Raw genomic sequence first — 23,670 nt, 5'->3', positions numbered from 1 at the left:
TTAAGTCCAACTTAAGTTGAGATTTCCATATGGGGTGAAGAATAGTGAACAGACTTGTGTAAAGTGTTGGACTTGGTCTTTAAAAGTATGGAGGTTTAAGTACATGGAGGAGAAAAGAGGCCATTTCAAGTGGGTGAATAAGGAAAAATTTTGCAGATTGCAAAGGAAATATTGTGGTAGATTCAGAGCACAGAAGGTCTGCTGGGAGTAACAGTTAGGAAAGAGAAAGGGAAAAAGGCAGAACATACAGAAGAACCACCTGACTACTTTGCTCTCTGACAATGCTTCTGTACCAGCCCCATGGAAAGCTCTTGACCCATGATTGCCCTTAAGAAACTGCTGGACCCTCTCACCAGTGACTAATCTAGTATGTGACAAGTCATCTTGAGAGTAACATGACTATCACTGAAAAGCTGAGAGAGTCCCTGAAAGGGCTAACAGCTGGTGGTTTCTAGCCTACAATGCTCACCTTAACTGGTTAACAGGTGCTTTTCTGAAGGGAATTCTAAGTGACACAACTTTATTTCTACAACATGTCAGAAATGACGGAGGGATGTGAGGAACGTACCACTGACTGTGGGAATGGAGTAGGAAACCTTTGTAATCATGAGACATGAGAGAGATTATGAGGAAGATTTTCTGGGCTGTTCTCCTTGTGTCTCAAGCCCGGTATTGTTTTTAATAGTATCTCCTGGATTCCTGCTAAATAACTTTTGAGTTAATAACAGAATGATTTCAGGCAGGTTCATGTTGCTAAAAGAAAGGTATGGGGCTGATTCAATGTTCAAGCTTAACCAAAGGAAATTGAATTACCCAAGAGCAGGTAGCAAGAAAGGAGAAAGAAGTAACTGAGAGGAACATAAAATAAATTTTATGTTCTTTCTGACCTAAGGCCAATTCTGTTCAAAAGAAGTAACTGACTTTAGGCACAAATGGCTTCCTGGGAATTTACTAGATTATTATGTTGGTTTATTTTTCTGATTTTAATGCTCATGATAGTTTCATTGTGTCAGAGTTAAGTAACACAAAATATCATCCATAGCAATTATTGGCATGTGGTGATCTCTGTTGGTGAAGGCAATCAGGAGGATGCACAAATATCCAATGGTCTGACCTTGAAACCTGAAGAAGTATCATCAGGACATTGGAATAAAATCCAAGAGACAGTAGCAGAGTGGTCACTTGGAAAATAAATGAATGCATTGAACAGGAGTGGGCCATGGTGATTCAGGTAGATGTTGGAATCAAAAATTGATCAGCTATGCAAACATACAAAGAACTCATCACTAAAAGGATCTAACTTCTTTTATAGACTTTAAGTAAAACATGAACACTTATTGACTGAGGATGACGTTGTATGCAAAATGTAATCATACCATTCCAGGTCAAAAAGGGAATAATTGGATCCTCCAAAGATGCTTTGGGATTATCTCAACCAACACATTTCACTTGTGTCTTCCCTTTTATTTATATGATAGATGATAAAAATATACTCCTAAATAAGCCAGAATGCCTTAAAAGTAAAGATCTAACTGATAAGAACATATGTCATAGCTTAGTTGACTACATTTTTTCTTTCTCCATGGTACATAAAATGATATATGGTTATATTTGATAAACTATGTGATTGATACATCAGAAACCTCAATGAAAGTGAATGGACTTGATTTCTACATTGCTGTTCTACCACTATTAAGGAATTTAGGTATTGAATCATTACAAATAATTCTTTGGAAGAATAAACACATCAAAAATAAAAACTAGAGGTTAAATCATTTAATCAATATCTTCTTGTTTTATGCTACAATTTCATCATTAACCAAAAGGACGGTGTGCTATCCCTCCTTTTATATCCACATAATTATAAACTGTGCAATTCGCATTGAAAATGGCAAATACAAAACAATGAACTTGTTATTTCCACTGTATTAAATAGTCTTTCAATACACCAGTACATGACTAAGAATATTTAGGTTTCAAGACCTGTTGAATGCAAAGCTTCAACTGACTCTACAATGAATGACTTAGAGACTAAATTAACAAAGGATCAAGTTGTTGGACCATTTCAACTAGAGCTTGAAAGGCTAGTGTAATTTATAGGTTGCCAGGGTTGGAGCAAAAGAGAGGAAAAGAACTAATTGACTGTACACATGACACCATCAGGTCTCTCCTGGAAGTGGCTCTGGCACTCTGTTCTAGCTCAGCTGCTTAGTTAATCCTCTGTTTGGTTTTTGGTCTCATTTATCTCCCTCTCCCTTTTCTTAAAGCAAATGAATCAATCTCTTATTCACAGTAATTTATCTAGACTATTACCAGATTTATACTAAATAAAATTTCCTATGACTGAATTACTGTTTATGAAAATGAAGAACTTTTGCTGACAATAAGACAATGTTTATGGCAAGTTGTCCAGTTGAACAAATTCTACCCAAGTGCACTTAGTGTATTTTAACCTATAATTTCAGCTTTATAAGTTGCATATTATTATGCAAATAGGTTCAGCTTTGACATCGTGTCTTACAGCGTGACTACAATTCTTAGCAATTATTGGTGTCTCAGATGCTCAGAATAAAGCCTCCTGCCTCTGACCTTGGTCCAAAATCTGCCTGGCATCTGCCTTCATCTGCATAATCCATGTTTAATGTAGAATGGATCTTACAGCTGAAATAATGGCAAAATAATGGAAAGGCAGTGAATAAAAGTTGCAAACCTGAGTAGTGCTTAAGTGAGGAGAAGTCTGAGGGGACCACAGTTCCTTATTATAATTTTAGTGGATCAGACAGTGCAACAAGGCCTTGGCTCAGAGTTCAAACAAAAATAGACATGAATGGATACACTTTTAACTTCTAGAAACTTAGACAAAATAACTTTATATGAATGCCTATTAGCAGAAGAGTAAATACTAATTTCTACCATTCCTGGCTCTTATATGTGTGTATATGAGGATATAGAATGAATCTTACTCACACCTGGAAAAATAATGGAAATGGCAGTGAACAAAATTTGTAAACCAGGAAGGACAATGTGTGATACACTCCACACAAAGATAGATTGTGCTTTGATGAGGAGGAAGCTGAGAGGCCCTATTTCCCCCTTATTACTAGAAGACTTTGGACAAATGCACAAAGAAAATATAACCATGTAAGTTTAACATCAGAGAGAACCAATGTTCCCTTCAACCCTGCTGTTTTGGAAGCTGAAATTTAGCAGGTGAAGGAGGCCAGCCAAGGTCTGGAGCTAGTGAGAGACAAAGCCAGGAATGAAAGTCATATCTCAATAAAGAGGCCAGGGTTCTCTTTTCGTCTGCTCCTGATTATGTCCTCCTGGTTTACCAATTGCTTAACAGCCAAGAATTAACTGTATTTAGGATAACATAATATTTAAGTGATAAATTTTTTTTACCCTGATGTCAATGAAAATTACTTCTAGATTTCTTTCCCTAAAAATCCCCTTCCATGTCAACTAGAACTGCAAAAATAGTCAGAAGAGTGAAGAAATGTTTCTGATCCCAGAGACTCTTAATATTTCCAGGTGTTTTTACCATGTGGGAAGGAAAATGTCCTTTGGTCCTGCATTTACTTCTGGAAAAGTTGTTAACTATACAGCTTTTTATTCCACAGCTCTGGCCCAGCTGCAAAATCCTTTTTCTTGGAAATACAAACTTATTTTTATTGCTTCCTGGGAATATTTAGCCTTCTTGAATGCTTTGGTGTGGACTTTGCTATTTGAGAACCTGGTAAGCACCTTTGGCTGAAAATATTAGCCAAGTAGGTATTGGGTAAAATTGAGATTTTTTTTTAACTTCAAATCTGACTCTAAGTGATTTTAAACAATTGATGTCACACATACATGTAGTTCAGTATGTGCTCTTAATTATCTAACTTGAGATTGGCTTTCTTGCTTTTTTCATGATAAATAGAATTTTCTTACTGATTTTCACATTTTAGTTACCTAAATTTATTTTATGTCTGTATTCATTCCTTCTTTCCATTAACCTTGAAATACATGGTGAATCATATAGTTGATTTTAATAAGGCATATCAAACTTTAAAAAGTCATTCATTCATTTATTCACACAGAAAATATTTGTTGAGATTCCACTCTGTGCAAAGTATAAATGTTACAGCAAAGAACAGGAAAGGAAAGCTTCTAGCTCTCGTGGAACTTGCAGTGAAATGTGCGTGTGTGTGTGTGTGTGTGTGTGTGTGTAGAGAGGCTAGATTATATGCAAGTAGGTAAATAAATGCAAACAATGCTGTTAGTTCCTGGTAAAAGCTTCAAGAAAATAAAACATGTTCTAGGCATGGGTGTGGCTTTAGACTGGGTAATCACTGATGGTCTCTCTGAGGAGGTGGAATTTGAGGAGAAGCCAGCTAATGAATGATTTGGGGAAGAGAAATCCTTGCAAAGCAGCACTTTGGCAAAGAGCAAGCCTAGAATATTCTAGGAGCATGTGAGAAATAGAAAGATGATAAGTGGTTGGAGTGCAGTAAGGGAAAGAGTACCGTAAGAGGAGTTTAGAGGGGCAGATGAACTCAATTATGCAAGACTTTACAGGATTTGGCAAGTAAATAAAAAAGAGGGGGGGAAGAAAGAAGGAAAGAAGGAAGGAGGAAAGGGAAAAGGAAGAGAGGGAGGGGGAGGGGAAAGAAGGAAGGAGGAAAGGAAGGAAGGAAGGAAGGAAGAAAGAAAGGAAGGCGGTGATGCATTTTGAAATGCTTCAGCACATGGAGTGAAGTACATGTGTAAATCCATTGAAGCTTACTTGCTTCACACCTTAGCTGTTCTTTATTACACTAATGAATATCTACAGCAGTTTATAACTGGTAGAATGTGTGTGGGTTTCAGATCAGAGGTTGGCTTAGAGTGATACCTCTGTATAAGTGAAGTGTAAAACCATCCAGCTCATCAGTTTTGCCAGCTTTGAGGTAAATGGGGCCTGGTGGCTATGGTTTCTGACTCTCTTCACCATGATCTTGACAGCAACAGATTTGTTGATCCCACAGTGTTCATGGGTGGTCAAACACCACTGACAATGTCTCAGAGGACTCAGAAGGAAGCTTCTGCAAAAATCTTAGGTTGGCTACTTAAAGACAGAGAGAGGGAGTGAGGGAGGAGAGAGCGAGAGCGAGCGAGAGAGAGAGAGAGAGAGAGAGAGAGAGAGAGAAAGAGAGAGAGAGAGAGAGAGAGAGAGAGAGAGAGAGAGAGAGAGAGAGACAAAGAGATTAACTTTCCAAGTGAGTTATATGACTGTTCTTGTGTGCTTGCTGATAAATGCTTACACTTTTGAGGTATTTGAGGTCTGAGGTGACCTTTCTTTATGACAAGTGTCTTGTGACAGGTGAATTTATAAAGCAGAGACTCACAACCCTCATTTTGTTTGAAACACCTGATACTGTACCAAAATTCCTTCAGAATGACCAACTCAAATTGTGTTAGTCCATTTAGGACAAAAAAAAAAAAAAACAAAAACAAAAACTCAAAACACAAAATCAAGAATCAAAAGGATTGCATAGGATTGTTTAATCTCTTTTAGTCCTAGGGACATTTTTATCCACATCTTTTTTTTTTTATACTTCTGGAGATTGAATTTAGGGCCTTGCATTTGCTAGGCACTTGAACCACTTGAACCATACCTCCAGTCCCTCCAGTCTTTTTTTTTTTAGACAGGGTCTCCTTCATTTTCCTAGGCTGTCCTCAGACTATGATCCTCTTGCCTCTGCCTACCAAGAATGTGGGATTGCAGCACCAAGCCTGGTTCGTTCATCTAATTTTTGGTGAACAAGGAGAATTGTTGTTTTGGTTCACATTTACTACCTCCCCTAGCCTCAGATGAGTTCTTGGAGAAGATAGGAGCAGACTAAACATCATATGCTCCTGAAGAAAGAACAAGAGAAATCATAATAACAATGCTTAATACATCACAATGAAACATTTCCTCTGAGTTGCATTCCTTTAAAATAAAAGAAAGGAGATTAAGTCTAAATGAGTCTTAAGTAGAAAAAGAGCAGGGCCTAAAAAGAATTTAGAACCCAAAAGGTAAAGGGAAGCTCATGACTGTAGAAATGGAGAAACAGGATTTCTAGTCATTTCCTGCCTAGGTCTTGGGAAATTTGCCACCTTTGGTTTACATTTTAGCCCCTATAAAATGAGAATGTTTGCATGGAGAGTCCATTAATTGATGAGTGTTGATCTGAAACTGTGGGTACACAGCTTCTGAGTTATATCCTATTTCCTGGATTCTGTATCTTCTCTTTCTTGATTTTTTGACCTTGCAATAGTAAATCAGATCTTCTATGAGCTTCTCATGAGGAGAGCTGGGTGAAGCAGTTTTACAAACAAATTTATCTGAAATGGATTTAATTAACATGTGATTTGGAAATAGAACCAGGAGCTGAAAATCATTATCAATCAGAATTTTGAAAAATTGCTTCCAACATTGCCAGTAACACAAACAAATACCATTCTTGTTACTGCTTTTCTGTATGTGAACTTTGTTTTCTTTCTGGAAGTTTTAAGGAATTTCTCTTACCTGTTGTCCTGAAGTTTCACCATGATGTGTCATGATTTACATAATTTTTATTCATTTTCCTGAGTGAGAAATGGGACTTTCCAATAGGAGAACTCAGGGGACATGATTTGGGGAAATTTTCCTTCAATAATTTTACCCTCTTTATTTGTTTTTTTCCTTTTTTTCATTCCTGAGACTCCTGTTAGTTGGATGTTGACTCACAGATCAGGCATCTGATTTTTTGATCTTTATTTATCTCTTGATTTGGCTTTATTTTCTAGACTTCTTCCAATTTGGTTTTTTAATCCTTTTTAGTGATTCTTTCCACCTATTATATAACTAATTTTTATGGACATTTCACTTCTTTTTCATTGTCCTGTCTTATGGTAGCATATTCTTATAAGTCCAGATCTTCTGAGCTCTCCATGGAGGGGGATTATAATCTTCTTTAATTTAATTTGTCTCCTGTTGTTTATATCCTTTGAATTCCATTTATTTGTTTAATTGCTGACTTGTATTATTTCTTCCTTTCATTAGGATGATCTTCTTGATCCTCTGGTGTCTAATAATTCTTAGTGATCTTTTCATTAAGAGATAAGGTGCTGAAGGTCTGAGTGTGAATTCAGAGCATGCTAGCAGGACCCAGTGAGGGTGGGCTTTACCATAGTTGGGTTTTTCTTTATGTGAACTTCAAATATCCACATTCACATACATTGGTTGTTTTTCTTTTTTCTTTGTTTTCAGAATTTATTTTATAATGGTGTTCATCTCAGAACTTTAATGTTCACTTCTTAATATTATATTGCTCATATAAATTATTGTATTTAATCTCAATATAATTTATAATTTAATTTCTGAAAGCATTTTTTACTTTGAATTTGTATATTCTGTAAGTGCTCTAGTGAAAAAATTTTTTTACTTTGTTTTGATTTTGGTTATTTATATTTTTATTGTCATATTATTGTTGTACTGGAGGTACATTGTGACATTTATAAAAGTTCTTACAATCTATTATAGTTGAATTCACCTCCTCCATCATTATCCTTTATCCTCCCCACCCCCCATTCCTGGAACAGTTTCAACAGCTCTCATTTTTCCATTTTCATACATGACTACATGATATTTACACCACATTCACCCTCTTACACCCTTTCCTTATATCTTTCTCCTTCCTACTGGTACCAACCCCCTTTATAGAGGGTATTGGTTGTTTTTGTACCCAGGTATATATTCTGTTTTCTAAAAACTAATAACTAATCATCATCAAAGGATCATAAGACTGGCTTAGTCCAGAGAGGGAAAGGACTGGATTGTTATTTTTTGAGGGTGCATTTTTCACTTAATTCCTATTGACTTCCATACTGACCTCTGCAGTATTCAGTGCTTCTGGGTGTAGAGTATTTTATCCAACAAGGTTGGGAAAGAGGTAATTCCCCCTGAATGAGGTGTGGGCAGAAATCTAGAATCAACTTGCTCCTCAAAAGACTTTTATCTTTTCAACTTCACATCTCACAAATCTTGCTGCCTTAGTTTTATTGAGTCTTTTCTGTGTTTTCCCTGAAGCACAGTGAGAGAACTGTCCATGCTACAATTTACAATGGGAGGGTCTTAAGGATGTGATCACTATTGGAAGTTCATAGTAGAGGTTCTTTTGAGTCTAAGTGGCCAACCTTTTGTGAGCCTGTTCCCTGGTGCATAGGGTATGGCTATGAGCCATCAGCGGCTAGGGGGTCAGCAAGTGCACTCTGGGAGCAAGGATCTGGGTGGAGCATGGCAACATCAACTATGTAGATAGGCAGAGTCCAGACCTAAAGTATCTCACACAAATGTATGGCCTATTTTAAATGTATGTTACAAACAATTGTGAACTATTAAAAATTTTTCATTAGGGATAGAGGTGATGAAATTTGTATGCTAGAAAGATCTTCTAAGGAGCAGGGTAAGGGTAGAAAAAAGTATGAAAATGTACTTAGGGAGACCAGTTAGAAGGCAATGGCAATAGTGCACAGATTTAAGATGAAGACCTGAAGTACAGATGTCGTAGCTGAAGGGTAGATCACTAGGTCATAGAATAAACACGATTCAGAGGGTTTCTGGGCCGTCCAGATGAATTGTCAAGAGGAACTGGAGATAACCCTCAGTGGTGGCTACAGGGATCAGCGATTAGGTAACCATGATTTATTTAACAAAAATTGGCAATATAGGAAGAGACCCTGCATTACATGGATTCAGGTTGAACTCATAATGAGTTTGGGAGAATAGAAAGGCCATAAATGTCATCTGACGATGGATCCAGAATCCACACTGTCACCTGCATAAATGTATTATTCACACTGTGTGTCATTTTAAGCTAATTTATTCACGCATAATACATATTGAGCTGATGATATATATTGGGCAATGTTTTCCATCATGGCAGAAAAGGTGTGAAAGTATGTGTTTTACCTGTTAAACTAGGAATGGTAAGGTATCAGATGGGTTTTTCATAATCTTGTGAATAGAGAGAGGAAATAGGCTGATGCCAGCCAACTCAACCCCCTAGTAAGTAGCAGGGTTTTGCATTCAGGCTGTTCTGATTAAGAGACTGTGACTGTCTTGGAGGAAGATTTTACCTAAATGTGGTCCTTGGACCAGCTTTTCCAATTACTTTGTGAATTATTTGGCTAATGATACAGAAGTGTCCTCATCATATTTACTTTTGGGAGTGTGGAAGAAATATGAAATATGTATCCACAGTGATTTTTACTGTCTGGATAAAAGAGCTGAGATGAGGTGAAATTAAACAAAGACAAGTTTGTATTCTATGGAAAATACACTTGTACCTGCCCATAATTGGGGCATTGTGGAAATCAAAAAACACAATGTGATCTTCAGTTTTGTTACTAGAAACATAGTGTGTGAAACAGGTATGCTGAAAGCACTGATTTTGTACGCCAACACTTCCTTTAACAATCTCAATTGTGTTGCTCATACTTTACAAAAGGCATTCATATCAGACAAAACAAAAACACTCAGAAAGTTAGAGCAATGGAGGCTTGAAGTTAAAATATACAAGGAACAGGTAAAGGAAATGTGAAGGCTTATCTTTAAGAAGTGTAGAATTATTTTGAGAATAATAGGACAGAGGAAAACATTAATATGTCTTCAAATGTTTGAATCAAGCCTAGTGACCAGGATATTATATTAAATGACCTTTTGTAGTAGACTTGGATCCAAGGGGTGAAGACTGTAGAGCAGCTCTCAGAAAAGGGTGTGCAACCCTTACTTTTGTTTTCGCACCAAATCTATCTAATAACTTGGCAGGTATGTTGTTTGTGGCCAAGAAATTTTATTTTAAACAAGAAGCCTTAAAAAAAGTTCTCTTGAAACCTGTAATTTTATGATTTTTGTAGTCATTGAAATTAAGGTCTGCATTCAAGAACTAAGACATTTTCAATCTCTTTGAGTCTGGGTCCACATACACCAGTTCCTTGTGTATCCAGCTCAGTGCTGTGTCTCCTGAACTGACATGGGGTCTTCACAGTCAGGAAAAATGAAGAACTCAAGGTGTCCTGCGCATGTGTTCTGGAGCTTCTTCAAACTAGTAGAGGGGAGGTAGTAGGTATTTCCAAAGCATTTGGTAGTTCAGCAGGGAAACAATTATTAAAAATTTTAAAGCTATTCTTTTATTTTGGTAGAGTTTCTATGGATCTAAGACTTCCTACCAAGTTACTAGATCAGACACAATATAACTTTTTCAACTTGCTGGGAATATTATTTCTAAAACACAGTAACATAATGATCCAAACATTTCAATTCTCAGTCTGTCTTTACCTCATAGCAAATGTAAAGGTAATATTCCTTGGATACCATAGACTAAGATATCATTCTAATCCATGAAAGAAATGTTCAAATATCAGGTCCCTATTTTACAGTGATTCTGTTTTCCCTCAAAAAATAAACAAGACATGACTCATTTATTAAGGCTCTCATGCTTTCACTGGAAATTCCTTGTCAGGCTTTGAGATTAATGTCTCTTTTACTATTCCCATATTCTTTTAGTCAGCAAGGTTTCTAGCCGTTGGCAAAAGAGCCTGTCCCTACATTCTCATAGTAGCACATGTGGGTAGGAAGGAATGTAACCCTAGAAGTTGTACTAGGATTGAAGTTACTGCTATTAGATTCAGCCGCCTTCAGCCTCACCCCTGAGCTTCTCAAGACTTTTCTAATTCTTTCATGCAAATAGGTTCTGAGAATATTATTTATTTTTTTCTTTCCTTTTTTTATGGTGCTGGGGCTCAAACCCAGGGGCTTGTGCGTGCTAAGCAAACACTCTACCATTGAGATACATCACTGGAATATTTAAATGTTCCCTGTGATCCAGTAGATCTGGGAGAGGAGCCTGAGAATTTGCATTTCTAACAAGTTCCCAAGTGATTTTGATGCTGCTCATCCATAGGCCACACTGTCTCTGAATTGCTGAGCTGTCATTGTGTCCCTCCTTCAAACACACCCTGCCTTGGGGAAGGAGTAGTTTATGTGACCAGGGAACCTATCAACCTGGAGCCCATGTCCTTCCTTCTAAGACACACTCTGGGTACCAAGACCCCAGAATTTTCTTTTGAGACAAAAGCCCTGTGAAGCATCTCTTGATATACACTGCTCTCTTTCTGCCACACACCTCTTTATACACTTTTTCAGATGGCCACACGGCCTATGACAATACATGTGCTTTGGGGGTCCCACAAATTTTAGCTCAAATCCCGCTTTAACTTCCCTGTGACTTTGAGCGGTTGGTTCATCTTTTGGCTCTCACTTTCTTCATCTTTAAACTGAGAATAAAAATCAGAATGCGCCCCCACTCTCTTTCACCTCCTCCCTATGACCATCCAATTTCATTTTAGTCTTCCTTCAGCTTTTAGCTCAAATGCCCTCTTCTTAGATGCAAACAGGTGCTTGTGTCTAACCAGGAAGTAACTTTTCATCTGTCCGTGGTGTGTGTGTGTGTGTGTGTGTGTGTGTGTGTGTGTGTGTGTGGATTGATGTCTTGCTAGCTCACTGCATTCTGAGGAGGGATCAAGCCTCCTTAGTACTCTGTGCCACTTTCATCTGGCACAGACTCTGGTACCTGGTAGTAGTGCAAGTAATAATAAGCCCGTGGTTATTGTCACAATTAAAAATAAAAATAAGTGACTGGCACCCAGCAGGTGATTAAGAAACAATGTTGAGTTTCTTCAGTACAAGTCATACTGGAAGTAGATATTTAATTTTGTTTCCTCATACTTGATACGTGGAGAACGGGGTGAATCTGGGACAACTACAATTTGAACTGTCCAAGTCAGGAAAAAAACGTGGTGTGATAAGCAGCTGGCCTGAGCCACTTGGAAGCATAATACACTTTTTAGAGATTTAAGAAATAAAATATCCGTAGTTTGAAACAAGAAAAAGTTGTGTTTCCTGGTTTTGCTTGTCCCCCACCCCCATCACTCATACCTCAAATTAGGCATCTGCTTTAAAAGCCTGTGGTGGAAGTGAGTCCCTAACCAAGTGTTTACACTTATTGCCAGGCGCCTCCCCCTATCTTTTCACGACTTGGGGGTTATTTTAATAATTCCTTTAATATCATCCAACCCGAATATTCTCTTGTGAAATATTTCTGGGGCCTGTAGTTGAAGAAAGAAATGATTTTCTCAAATCTGTGAACAGGACACATTTTTTAATGTCAAAATAAACCATCTGCTTGTACAACTGTTTCTAATTACTTCCCTGCCTAGACGCTCCACTCGAGGGGTTTGGCACCAGCACCCCGCCCAGAGCAGCGCCGCTGCCCAAATCCTTGCAGGCTGCTCATCCACGCAATTGCGACTTCGGCAGGAGCCCGGGACCTGCAATCCCGGGTGTCCGTGGGTCCGTCTGCCTGGCCATCTGCTGGTGGCTCCCTCTCCCTCCTGCCGCCTCCTCAGACCCCCACCTTGCAGAAGTGCAGCTGCCCTGAGGGAGCTCAGCATGCATCCTCCGGGCATCAGGAACTTCTTGCTGCTGGTGTCCTCCCTTCTCTTCGCTGGGTTGTCAGCTGTTCCCCAGAGCTTCTCCCCATCTCTGAGGTAAGTTGGATGTGTTACTGTTTGAGACGGACCTGCATTGCTTTGTGTGGATGGCTGTCCTAAGCCAAGAGCAGTTACCAAGTTGGACATGGGATAAACTGTTTTCAACCGGTGCCTCTTCTTTTCCCCATTATCTACTCTGGGTACGGCTTCATGTCTGTTCTTTTCGCTGTTTCTTTGGAAAAAATAAAATCATGGAATAAAAATGTCATTTCTCCTTCTGCAAATACATATCAGGAGGAGTTTCTGCCAGAAGTTAAGATGTATTTATGGATCCTGTATCATCCCCTAGCTTATGAGGCAGTGTTATTTCTGTTTCCCAAGAGAAGCTACCTGGAATCTGCATTGCTTTTGCATTACATTCTCAAAGAGACATTGAGGTGTACCGCAGCTGCTAAGCTCAACTTTTTAAAAAGTAGAGTCAGGAGACTGCTTAATGCAAATTTAAAAAACGTTGTGCCTTATGCTATCAAGTATGCTTAACTTTGCCTATAGATTCATTTCTCTTTTACAGTATAACTTCCCTCTTACCTTCAGATAGTAGTAGGAGAGTGAGAGAGAGAGAGAGAGAGAGAGAGAGAGAGAGAGAGAGAGAGAGAGAGAGAGAAGAAAAAGAGAGGGAGAGAGAAGAAACTGAGTCAAGTACCTTATGTTGGATTAATTTGCATTTAATCTACATGTGCATTTAAGACTCAGTGACAATCCCCCAAGGGGCAGGGCTGGGTTGTCTCAGTCCACTTGGAAGAAGGTCGTGGGCACTTCTCAAGTGAGTGGTATCTGCCTGTTTGGGAAAAACACAGCATTTCCTGGGAGCATTTTGGTCCCCAGAGATCTGTGACGCCGCAGGCTTCCTATCCATGGGCGGCTGGACACCGGGGAGTACACGGGGCCCCAGGAAGGAAAGGGCAGTGTGTCTGTCTGTGTCTGACTGGCTTGGATGCTGTCTTTGTCGCCCCACGCAGAAGCTGGTCAGGCGCCCCCTGCAGGCTGTCCCGGGCCGAGTCGGAGCGCAGGTGCCGCGCACCTGGGCAGCCCCCAGGGGGCGCCCTATGCCACGGCCGGGGTCGGTGCGACTGCGGGGTTTGCATCTGTCACGTGACGGAGCCGGGCACCTACTTCGGGCCCCTGTGTGAGTGCCACGAGTGGGTGTGCGAGACCTACGACGGGAACACCTGCGCAGGTAAGGCGGCGGCGCTGTCTGTCCCTTGTGGGATTTCTGCTGCTTTCTAGGACCGTGATGGGCGGGGATGCACCTGCCCTCAGGTAAATGGCAAGGAAGTTATTGCAGGTCTCAGGTGTCAGTGCCTTTGCTAGTCAATACTGGCATCACCTATCACGATACTTCTTCCTCCCCTGGGGTCCAAACTTAAGTGGAAATAATCTTTGTAAGATTCATTCACTTAGTTCTAATCCTCTTGCCTCTCTGCTGCTTATCACACACTAAATCCTCCAACGTCCTCACAAATGGACTCATTTTGCTGAGCTCACCTACCCTTCATCAAGAATGTTAACCATAATATTTGTTTTATTTTCACTTAGCCAACAGAGGGGGACCCAGTTTTCCTCGATCCCAGTGGGGCAGATCCTAATGTGTTTTTGAACTCTGATTTTCCCTTTCATGCACAGGGTGCAGCTCACGGAGAAGGGTGCACATCAGAAAAATGGTGGCAGAAGAAAAAGTAGGCGCCTATTTACTTAGAAGCAATAGTTTGTGTATTGTTTTAGCTGCCTGAATTTTTGAGCTGTGGTGAAAGTTGGTATTTTTTAAGGGTGGAGTGAAAAAATCATTTGTTTCCCTTGCACATTTTTAAGAAGTGATTCAAGTTCTGATATTGGAAACTGTCAGGAAATTTCTTGGTAGAGAAGCTTTAACCTCTTTACCAGTTTCATGTAAATGTGTCATTCAGTCCAGGCCAACAGCCTCAGTTAGCTCATTGTGACCCGTACAGAAACTCTGTTAGTAAAACCACAACATAGTGCATTCCAAGTAGGGGTTTGGCAAATTAGTAGGGAAAAAATAGCAACTTACTTTACCCTTGATAGAGCTAAGACTAAAATGTCCAAGACTAACACAGAGAGATCAGAAGTAAGTTTATAGTAAAATGTTTTTCCTTGGCACCTGGGCCCAGGAGTACACTGTAAGAGTTTGCAGACTGTTTGGCAGTGGGGAAAAAAAGTATCCCTACAAGTAATCAGAGGGGCACAGGTGTGCCTGTCTACCTGGTTGTTTTGGGAAGCCCTGCAAAGACTGCTGCCCCTTCCTATAGATGCCACAACTTGTGATTTTAATGTCATCAGCTCCACAAAGCTACAGAATTATTAAGGTTAACTCCTTGGAATGAAAGCTAAACTTCATCTAATTCTTCATACCAAATGCAACTATTAGCCAGCCTCTGTGGATTTTCTTGCCTTTGGCAAGGCCTCTTTAATATTGTGAGTTTTGAACATAATTTCTAGGGCTTTTTGTACTGTTGTTTCATTAGAAAAGAAAGCAGCGGGATGCAGCCTTTAGAGGGAAAAGCTAGAGCTGGATGGCTGAGTGCCGCCTGATCAGCAGCCTTGCGGAGGACCGAGGACCTGAGGGCGCTTTGCTGGGAAACTGTGCAGAGGAATGCAGTGGGATCTGGAGACTTTTCTCCTCCCATGGAAAGGGATTTGTTGTTTACTCATAACATTTTAGTCACTACATTCCTTCCTTCCTAATAGTGAATGCTGTACTGAGTCATAACTGGTTATGTTTGGTTGCTTGAATTTCTATATAGGGCAAAATGCTTCTTGCAAGTTCAACTTTGAGTGAAATACTTGTGTTCATTTGCCATTCTCACTTTGCCCATTGATGCCTGTTGAGGCTTCTCTGTGGGGTCTTGTGCAGAATCTGCCCCTGTAAGTACTCTGACCATGTTTGCCAGGCCTGGAAGAGATCCTTACACACAGACTATAGGCTGCCCTGCCAGTTGGCTGGCTTGTTCTGCACTTCAGATTTAGTGTCTCCATGCCATTTTCAAGAAAGAGTTCCAATTTCACAACTAGTATAGACACATAGATGCTTTTCTGTTTTGATATACACCCGGGCCTTTGTTTCTAATAAGTCCCTGTAGGTCTCTTCCAGAAGTAGAGTAACTTCCAGAGATCTCTCTGCCTCCATGAAGAGAACTGAGTCCTGATTGGTAGTATGTAATAAACTGCTTAAATGTATGGAAGTTAAGGCAAAATTTGCAGGATTCAAATCCAGTCACTCCAGCTGTGTTAACTTGAGCAGTTACTTAAACATCTGGAGCCTTGATTTCTTTATCTGTACAATGGGAATATTAACAGTAACTACTTTGTTTACCATAGAATAATGGGAGACACAAAGCTAGTGCTCACTATTAATGCATGCATGTATAAGATAACATCATCATAGAGATGCACAAAGGCTGGACTGTATGCATGGGTAGATGGATGGACAGATGGATAGAGAGATAAATAAATAGAACTATAGATAGCCTTGTGCTTATTGAGAATTTTGATGTAAGGACAACAGTTTACTTTTCTGCATGTAATCTGGACCTGTTACTGATTTAAGACCCAAAAGGTCAAGCAAGGACAGTTATTTTGGCCCAGCCTGAGAGCAGCTGTATTAGATATGCTGTACCCTTTTAGAGTGTAAGCTTTTGGGATTCTTATACTATGAATCATAAAGAACATACTTACTTATTTTGAGCTGGTAGAAGGTGATTGTGTTTGTATTAAAAAAAGTTCATGTCCACTGTTCATGGCACATGAATCTTCCATCCACTGCTATAGAACAAAGGTCTGTTCCTGTGGTTGTGATGTTCTGTTAAGAAATAAGCTAATTTTGGTGAAGTATGTCTTTGAGAATACAACATGTTTCATTGCATGAAAATAAGCTTTTAGTTGGTATTTCCAAAGCACCTCTGGGTAACCCAAGGAACAGCTATGATTATACTTAAATAAAATGCTGATTTCTTAAAAGTCTTTTCAAATTGCTTTTGAAATATGTCACTTCAAAGATTTCAGTTTTAGTAATCGGGAATGGCTAATTGAATTCAATTTGGCAAAACTTATGAAGTACTGCGCATTTGGTAGGCTCTCTGCTGTGTAAGGGGATGGGAAGATGTGACAACTTGACAGCTCACTATTGAGGAGGGAGCCAAAGGAAAATACCAAGAATCTATACTATAGTGCAGGATATAATTCCTTTGCATTTCTAGGAGGATTCAATTGAGGCAGGATTAAATAACATGATTTAAAGTTCTTTAAAAAGGGGTAGTGACTTAAAACCTTAAGGATAAGGCAATTTTTAATCCGAAAGGTAGACTGTTGGAATTCTAAGTAAAGGTTTCAGGGCAGGAAAGCGTGGCACACTGGGGAGTACAGAAGGTCATGGAGTTAGCTTAACTACATCTTAGTGCTATGGAGAAAGTAGGAGAAGATCTGTCAAGATTTAAAGTTGAACATATTATGAAAAGTCTTGAACTTGAATGCAAAGTTTGTGTTCCCTTAAGCAGCACCTAGCAGCTATTGAGGTCTTGAATATAGATTGATGGTTTGTGCTCTGATTCCTGAGAAGTCATACGGTGCCCAAGGGCATGGCAGGCTGGAGTTAGACCTTGATGGGGAAGAGCTCATTTTAGGTCCTGCGTACATTTATACTCCAGCAAAGAGAGAGCAGCACAGAATTAAAATGGATTTTAAAAGGTGTTTGAAAGTAGAATCAATATGACATCATACCCAAGGATGAGTAAGATGAATTGAAATTGATGCTGAATTTATTGGCCTGAGTAACTAGGAGTGTGATAGGATCAATGGAATAAAGCCAGGAGAAAGGGCTAAACACCCCCTAATCAATGACTTACAATCCTTAATCAAGAATACATATGCGTACCTAGAATTGTAAAATGAAGAATTATTACTAGCTGAGTCTGATTCTGTACTTTATTGATCAACACATCTTGGCTGGATCAGAATCTTGTCTGAAGTGTTAATTTGGGTTAACTTGCTTGTGTTATTAACCTTGAGTCAGCTGTTTGATTTTTCTGAAATGTAATGTCTTTTTTTGGAACAACACCCTTATTGATATGAGAAGCCTTATATAATGTATGTATTTAGGGAAATTTCTATATTTATGTACAAATGTATTTAAGATTCATATGATTTATACATTTATTCAGATGATGTGTAAAACATTCTTATAAGCATTGGTTTGTATGCTTAAATAAGCAGTATAAATACATTGAAGTACCCCTAATGTATAAATAGGAGTCTTTTTTCCTCGCAGTTATTTCTGACTGCTACACTGTTAAGTAACTGGCATGGAAATGAAGAGTCATGGCACTGAACTTTCTAACTCTTCATGGCCTGTCTGAACACTTTTAGACCTTCTTTTCCCCTTGGTTCCATTTTCTCTTAGATGATTGAGTAATTTCCTTCCAATGATTATTTGGTTTTTCCTTTCTTAGTCATTTTCTATTTTCTTTTCTTCATTTCTTTCTTTCATTTCTTTCTAATCCTGCCTTATTTACCAACTCTTTTGCCTCTGTATAGACCCCCTTGGGTTCAGCCTCTTCCCTTCTGCCACCCCCATTCCATGTCCCTAAGGGCAGAGGCATGGAGCACTTCTCTCTCCTCAAGTAAAGCAGTGCATTGGCCAGACACTTTTTCCACTTTGCCTTCTTTTATTTCCTATTTGTCATAGTTTTAGCATTGCTTGGTGTTTTGGAAAACACATTCAGGAGTTTTTCACCAATAGGTCTTGAACCTCTTTGGGGGTTTTACCCTCTTAGATACATATATTTTGGATAAATGCATCTGTCTCACCCTAGCAATACATAAAAGTTAAAGTTTTCATTGTAAAAGGAAATGCAAGACACCACACCATTTTTTTTCAGTTTTATTGGTAAAGGTGGGCACCTCTCTGCAGCTCTATCTTGGAGAACCCAGCACCTTCACCTTGATCATCCATGGCAATTGACATTTTATAACATTATGGTGTTTAGATCAAATGGTATCAAGGTGACACTTTCAGCTGTTAGTTTTTAGATAAATTTTTCACAAAATATATGGAAACAAACTTATTTGTGTGGCATCTTTTAAATTTGCAAAGCTTGTACCTCCTTCATAGATTTCTAAAAAGTCTTCAATATATTTTGGGACATGATGCCAAAACTGATACCTCATGTCTCTTGTATCATAAAATACCCCAAAACTCCTCAGCTCTCTGGAGCTCAGACATAGATTGTTATATCTAACCTGCAACCCCTGTGGGGTCACAGTGTCCATCATGGCTTTGAAGTGAATGAGTAATATCATGGGAGCAGAGAACCCTCAGGAGGGCCTTTTTCTGGAGAACTTTCCATCCAATGAGCTATGAAGTAAGACAAGACATTTTCCCATATGATGTATATTGCCCTTGAATTTGTTTTCTGTTGATATAACAAATTACTATAAGCCTTGTGGCTTAAACAACACAAGTGTATTTTCTTATAGTTCGGCAAGTTAGAAGGTTGACCGGGGTCTGCCAGGGCTAAGGTGTTGACAGGCTCTGCCCTTTTCAGAAACTCCAAGAGGATATCTGTTTTCTGGTTATTTGGTGTTGAGAGAAGTTAGTTCTTTGTAGTTTTATGTCCTAGGTCCTTGTTTCTCTGCCAGCTTTCAGTCCGGTCCTCCTTGTGTCCCAAAGGTCTCTCTCCAGTCCTTCCATCTACCCACTGCCCCCATCTCAGAACCAGGGAAAGAGTGTCAAAGCCTTCTCATGCTGCCATCTCTCCATTGTCTTCTTCATTGTCACAGCAGCATCTCACCACAGTCTGGAAAGGTTCTTTGCTTTTAAGGAATCATGTGATTAGATTGGACCCTAAATAATACAGGGTAATGTTTGAGATGCATAACTTTAATCACATTGGAAAAGTCCCTTTTGCCATGTGCAGTAATCTGTTTACAGATTCCAGGATCAAGGGTGTGGACACCTTTGAAGACTTCCTGGCATAGTCACTTTCCTATAAAGTGTAGGGTATGTTGTACTTATGAATAGCAAAGGAGAGGTTCTGTTTCTGAGCACACCTGCTGTTCTTAGACTCCATCAAGCAAGGGCTGAGCCTTCTTCTGTCCAGAAGTTATCTACATGATCTAATCCCTCTGGTCCCAGGCTTTCCTACACTGTTCTGATAAAGAACACAAGGTTTCTGGTGTCAATCAGAAAAGAAACTTCTTGGTCAGCAGTTGCCTGGGTTTAATGTCTGAAAACTGTGGAGTACTGGTGTGTAACTCGGATGGCTCTTATAACCGAGAGAATAGTGACCATACAAAATGGGGATGATAGCATGCCTTCTGCATATGAGTGACTAATAAGTCACTGGAGTTCTTCCTACTAGACTGGATATGCCCCTCTCCTATTTTGACTAAAGACATGTAGGAAGAGGTGTGTGTGTGGTGGGGAGGGAGGGTGACAGAGAGTGACTTTCTTGGAGGTGTGACTTGCTGTCCACTTCTCTTCCTGTTTCACACAGAAAATCCTCCAATACAAGACCCACATGAGGGCTGTCCTCTGCTATGGTGTTTGTCATTCACTTCAAAGCCATGGCGAGCATGGTGGGTCATAAGGTCAGATGTAGCAACCTGTGCCTGAGGCTCAGAGAACTGAGCGGCTGTTGGATGGTTTATGATACCCAGAGACACAGGATGTCAGTTTAGGCATCATGCCCCAAAATGTATTGAAGAATATATTTAGAAGGCACCAGTAGCCTCAGCAGCCTCTTTGAATCAAGAGACACACATAGTTGTTATGCACAAGGATGGTTTAGCCACAAGACAGGCATCTGGCTTCTTGGAAGCCCTATGGAGCTCCCACACTGTACTTAAGTTGCCCAACTCAGGACTGCTTTTGCACACATGAAGAATAAGTTTTACCTTGTTAAAGGCCCTGTTACTTTGGAGATTTCTGTTATTGGCAGCTAAATCAAATCCTATGTAATGATGGTTAGTCAAAAAGTTCAAGTATATTAGAATAGAAGACATACACTAGACACAGTGTCAGAGATTAAGCTCATGAGACCAATGGGGGCTGGGTCCCTTGCCAGTTGACTTGCTCTGTGGATGTCATCATTTTGGGTAAATTCTGCAAGACTGTTTGCTCATCTCTAAAATGGGGCATAATAACCCCCTGGAGAGGATTATTGCAAAGTTTAAAGGAGAAAGTATGCATAAAACTTAATAGAATAACTAGAATAATAATAGAATTATAGACTAACTGGCACGTAGCTATCACTCCAAATGTCAGATATATCATTAAACTTCCAGTCTCTAAGCGGGTAATTCTAAGGAAAATTGGTGATGTAATTATATTGCTTTAATTATACATACTAGTGACTAAGTGACCAGGGATGTGTGTAAGTTTCCTAGATCTGTTCATATTTTCAATATTAGGCCATGTATATATATATACATATATATATGTATACACACATATACATTGTTTTTATGAAGTTACTGTTTCTGTGAGATAGTGGCATAATTTAAAAGTCTGGTTACTGAAATTAAATTCCCAGAGTACAAAAACCACATACTTATTTAAATATTTAAAATGTTTAATTTATGTGGATATCTAAAACTTCTGAAAACAGTGCACATTTTCTCTAAAAAGTCAAGCAACACAGGTAGACATGAGTGGGGATGTTAAAATGATAACCATGTAAGACATTGAATATTTAGCTAGCTATATTTAACTAATCCACAACAGATATATACTTCAAAACATCATGTTATACACAGTAAGTATCTATGAATTTGTTTGTAAGTTTAGACAAATAAAGAAAAAGTCAATACAGTGGGGCTGCATTGCACGCAGAAGACATATTCTAAATCTGCTCAAAGATCAAGCATTCAAAGCTTAAACGCTACGCTGATGCACCTCTAGGGAAGACTCTATGCTTGAATACAGCTCTTTCTAGTCCTATTCTCAGTCATAGATCCTGAAGTTGATCAGGATAAGTCTTGGGTGTATACGTTCATACTTTCTCATGCTTATAAAAATACGCATCATAAATATGCACATATATACAACCACAAATACACACATGCTGGTCTTTCCTTTCCCTTTCTCTTGCTCTTATTCATTAAGAATTTAACGTGGCCCTCATTCTAGTTTAATAATAAATATGAAAAAGAATTTTTTTTTTCATTTTTCTTTTATTATTCATATGTGCATACAAGGATTGGTTCATTTCTCCCCACTGCCCCCACCCCCTCCCTTACCACCCACACCACCCCCTCCCTCTCCCCCCCCAATACCCAGCAGAAACTATTTTGCCCTTATTTCTAATTTTGTTGTAGAGAGAGTATAAGCAATAATAGGAAGGAACAAGGGTTTTTGCTGGTTGAGATAAGGATAGCTATACAGGGCATTGACTCACATTGATTTCCTGTGCGTGTGTGTTACCTTCTAGGTTAATTCTTTTTGATCTCACCTTTTCTCTAGTACCTGTTCCCCTTTTCCTATTGGCCTCAGTTGCTTTAAGGTATCTGCTTTAGTTTCTCTGCGTTAAGGGCAACAAATGCTAGCTAGTTTTTTAGGTGTCTTACCTATCCTCACCCCTTCCTTGTGTGCTCTCGCTTTTATCATGTGCTCATAGTCCAATCCCCTTGTTGTGTTTGCCCTTGATCTAATGTCCACATATGAGGGAGAACATACGATTTTTGATTTTTGAGCCAGGCTAACCTCACTCAGAATGATGTTCTCCAATTCCATCCATTTACCAGCGAATGATAACATTTCATTCTTCATGGCTGCATAAAATTCCACTGTGTATAGATAGCACATTTTCTTAATCCATTCGTCAGTGGTGGGACATCTTGGCTGTTTCCATAACTTGGCTATTGTGAATAGTGCTGCAATAAACATGGGTGTGCAGGTGCCTCTGGAGTAACCTGTGTCACAGTCTTTTGGGTATATCCCCAAGAGTGGTATTGCTGGATCAAATGGTAGATCGATGTCCAGCTTTTTAAGTAGCCTCCAGATTTTTTTCCAGAGTGGTTGTACCAGTCTACATTCCCACCAACAGTGTAAGAAGGTTCCTTTTTCCCCGCATCCTCACCAACACCTGTTGGTGGTGGTGTTGCTGATGATGGCTATTCTAACAGGGATGAGGTGGAATCTTAGTGTGGTTTTAATTTGCATTTCCTTTATTGCTAGAGATGGTGACCATTTTTTCATGTGTTTTTTGGCCATTTGAATTTCTTCTTTTGAGAAAGTTCTATTTAGTTCACATGCCCATTTCTTTATTGGTTCATTAGTTTTGGGAGAATTTAGTTTTTTAATTTCCCTGTATATTCTGGTTATCAGTCCTTTGTCTGATGTATAGTTGGCAAATATTTTCTCCCACTCTGTGGGTGTTCTCTTCAGTTTAGAGACCATTTCTTTTGATGAACAGAAGCTTTTTAGTTTTATGAGGTCCCATTTATCTATGCTATCTCTTAGTTGCTGTGCTGCTGGGGTTTCATTGAGAAAGTTCTTACCTATACCTACTAACTCCAGAGTATTTCCTACTCTTTCTTGTATCAACTTAAGAGTTTGGGGTCTGATATTAAGATCCTTGATCCATTTTGAGTTAATGTTGGTATAGGGTGATATACATGGATCTAGTTTCAGTTTTTTGCAGACTGCTAACCAGTTTTCCCAGCAGTTTTTGTTGAAGAGGCTGCTATTTCTCCATCGTATATTTTTAGCTCCTTTGTCAAAGATAAGTTGCTTATAGTTGTGTGGCTTCATATCTGGATCTTCTATTGTGTTCCACTGGTCTTCATGTCTGTTTTTGTGCCAGTACCATGCTGTTTTTATTGTTATTGCTTTGTAATATAGTTTGAAGTCAGGTATTGTGATACCTCCTGCATTGTTCTTTTGACTGAGTATTGCCTTGGCTATTCATGGCCTCTTGTGTTTCCATATAAATTTAACAGTAGATTTTTCAATCTCTTTAATGAATGTCTTTGGAATTTTGATGGGAATTGCATTAAACATGTAGATTACTTTGGGGAGTATCGACATTTTTACTATGTTGATTCTACCAATCCATGAGCATG

The 23,670-nt window shown here is 39.2% G+C and overlaps 1 protein-coding gene across 2 annotated transcripts in view; it reads left to right on the top strand.

The window, feature by feature from the left end:
- Positions 1-12,290: 12,290 nt before the first annotated feature.
- The window catches only part of Itgbl1 (integrin subunit beta like 1), a 229,925-nt gene continuing 218,545 nt past the window's right edge, over positions 12,291-23,670 (top strand). Inside the window, exons 1-2 of one of the 2 annotated variants that reach the window (XM_074043030.1) lie at positions 12,291-12,594; positions 13,557-13,774. In XM_074043030.1, coding sequence (XP_073899131.1) covers positions 12,497-12,594; positions 13,557-13,774 — 316 coding nt within the window. In that variant the 5' untranslated portion in view covers positions 12,291-12,496. The remainder of the gene's footprint in view (positions 12,595-13,556; positions 13,775-23,670) is intronic. The other variant, XM_020175283.2, reaches the window with a different exon arrangement.

The sequence above is a fragment of the Castor canadensis genome, chromosome 10 (assembly GCF_047511655.1).
Source record: "Castor canadensis chromosome 10, mCasCan1.hap1v2, whole genome shotgun sequence".
NCBI lineage: Eukaryota > Metazoa > Chordata > Mammalia > Rodentia > Castoridae > Castor > Castor canadensis.
Note: the sequence above shows the minus strand (reverse complement) of the source record. Positions and strands in the feature narration are given on the sequence as shown.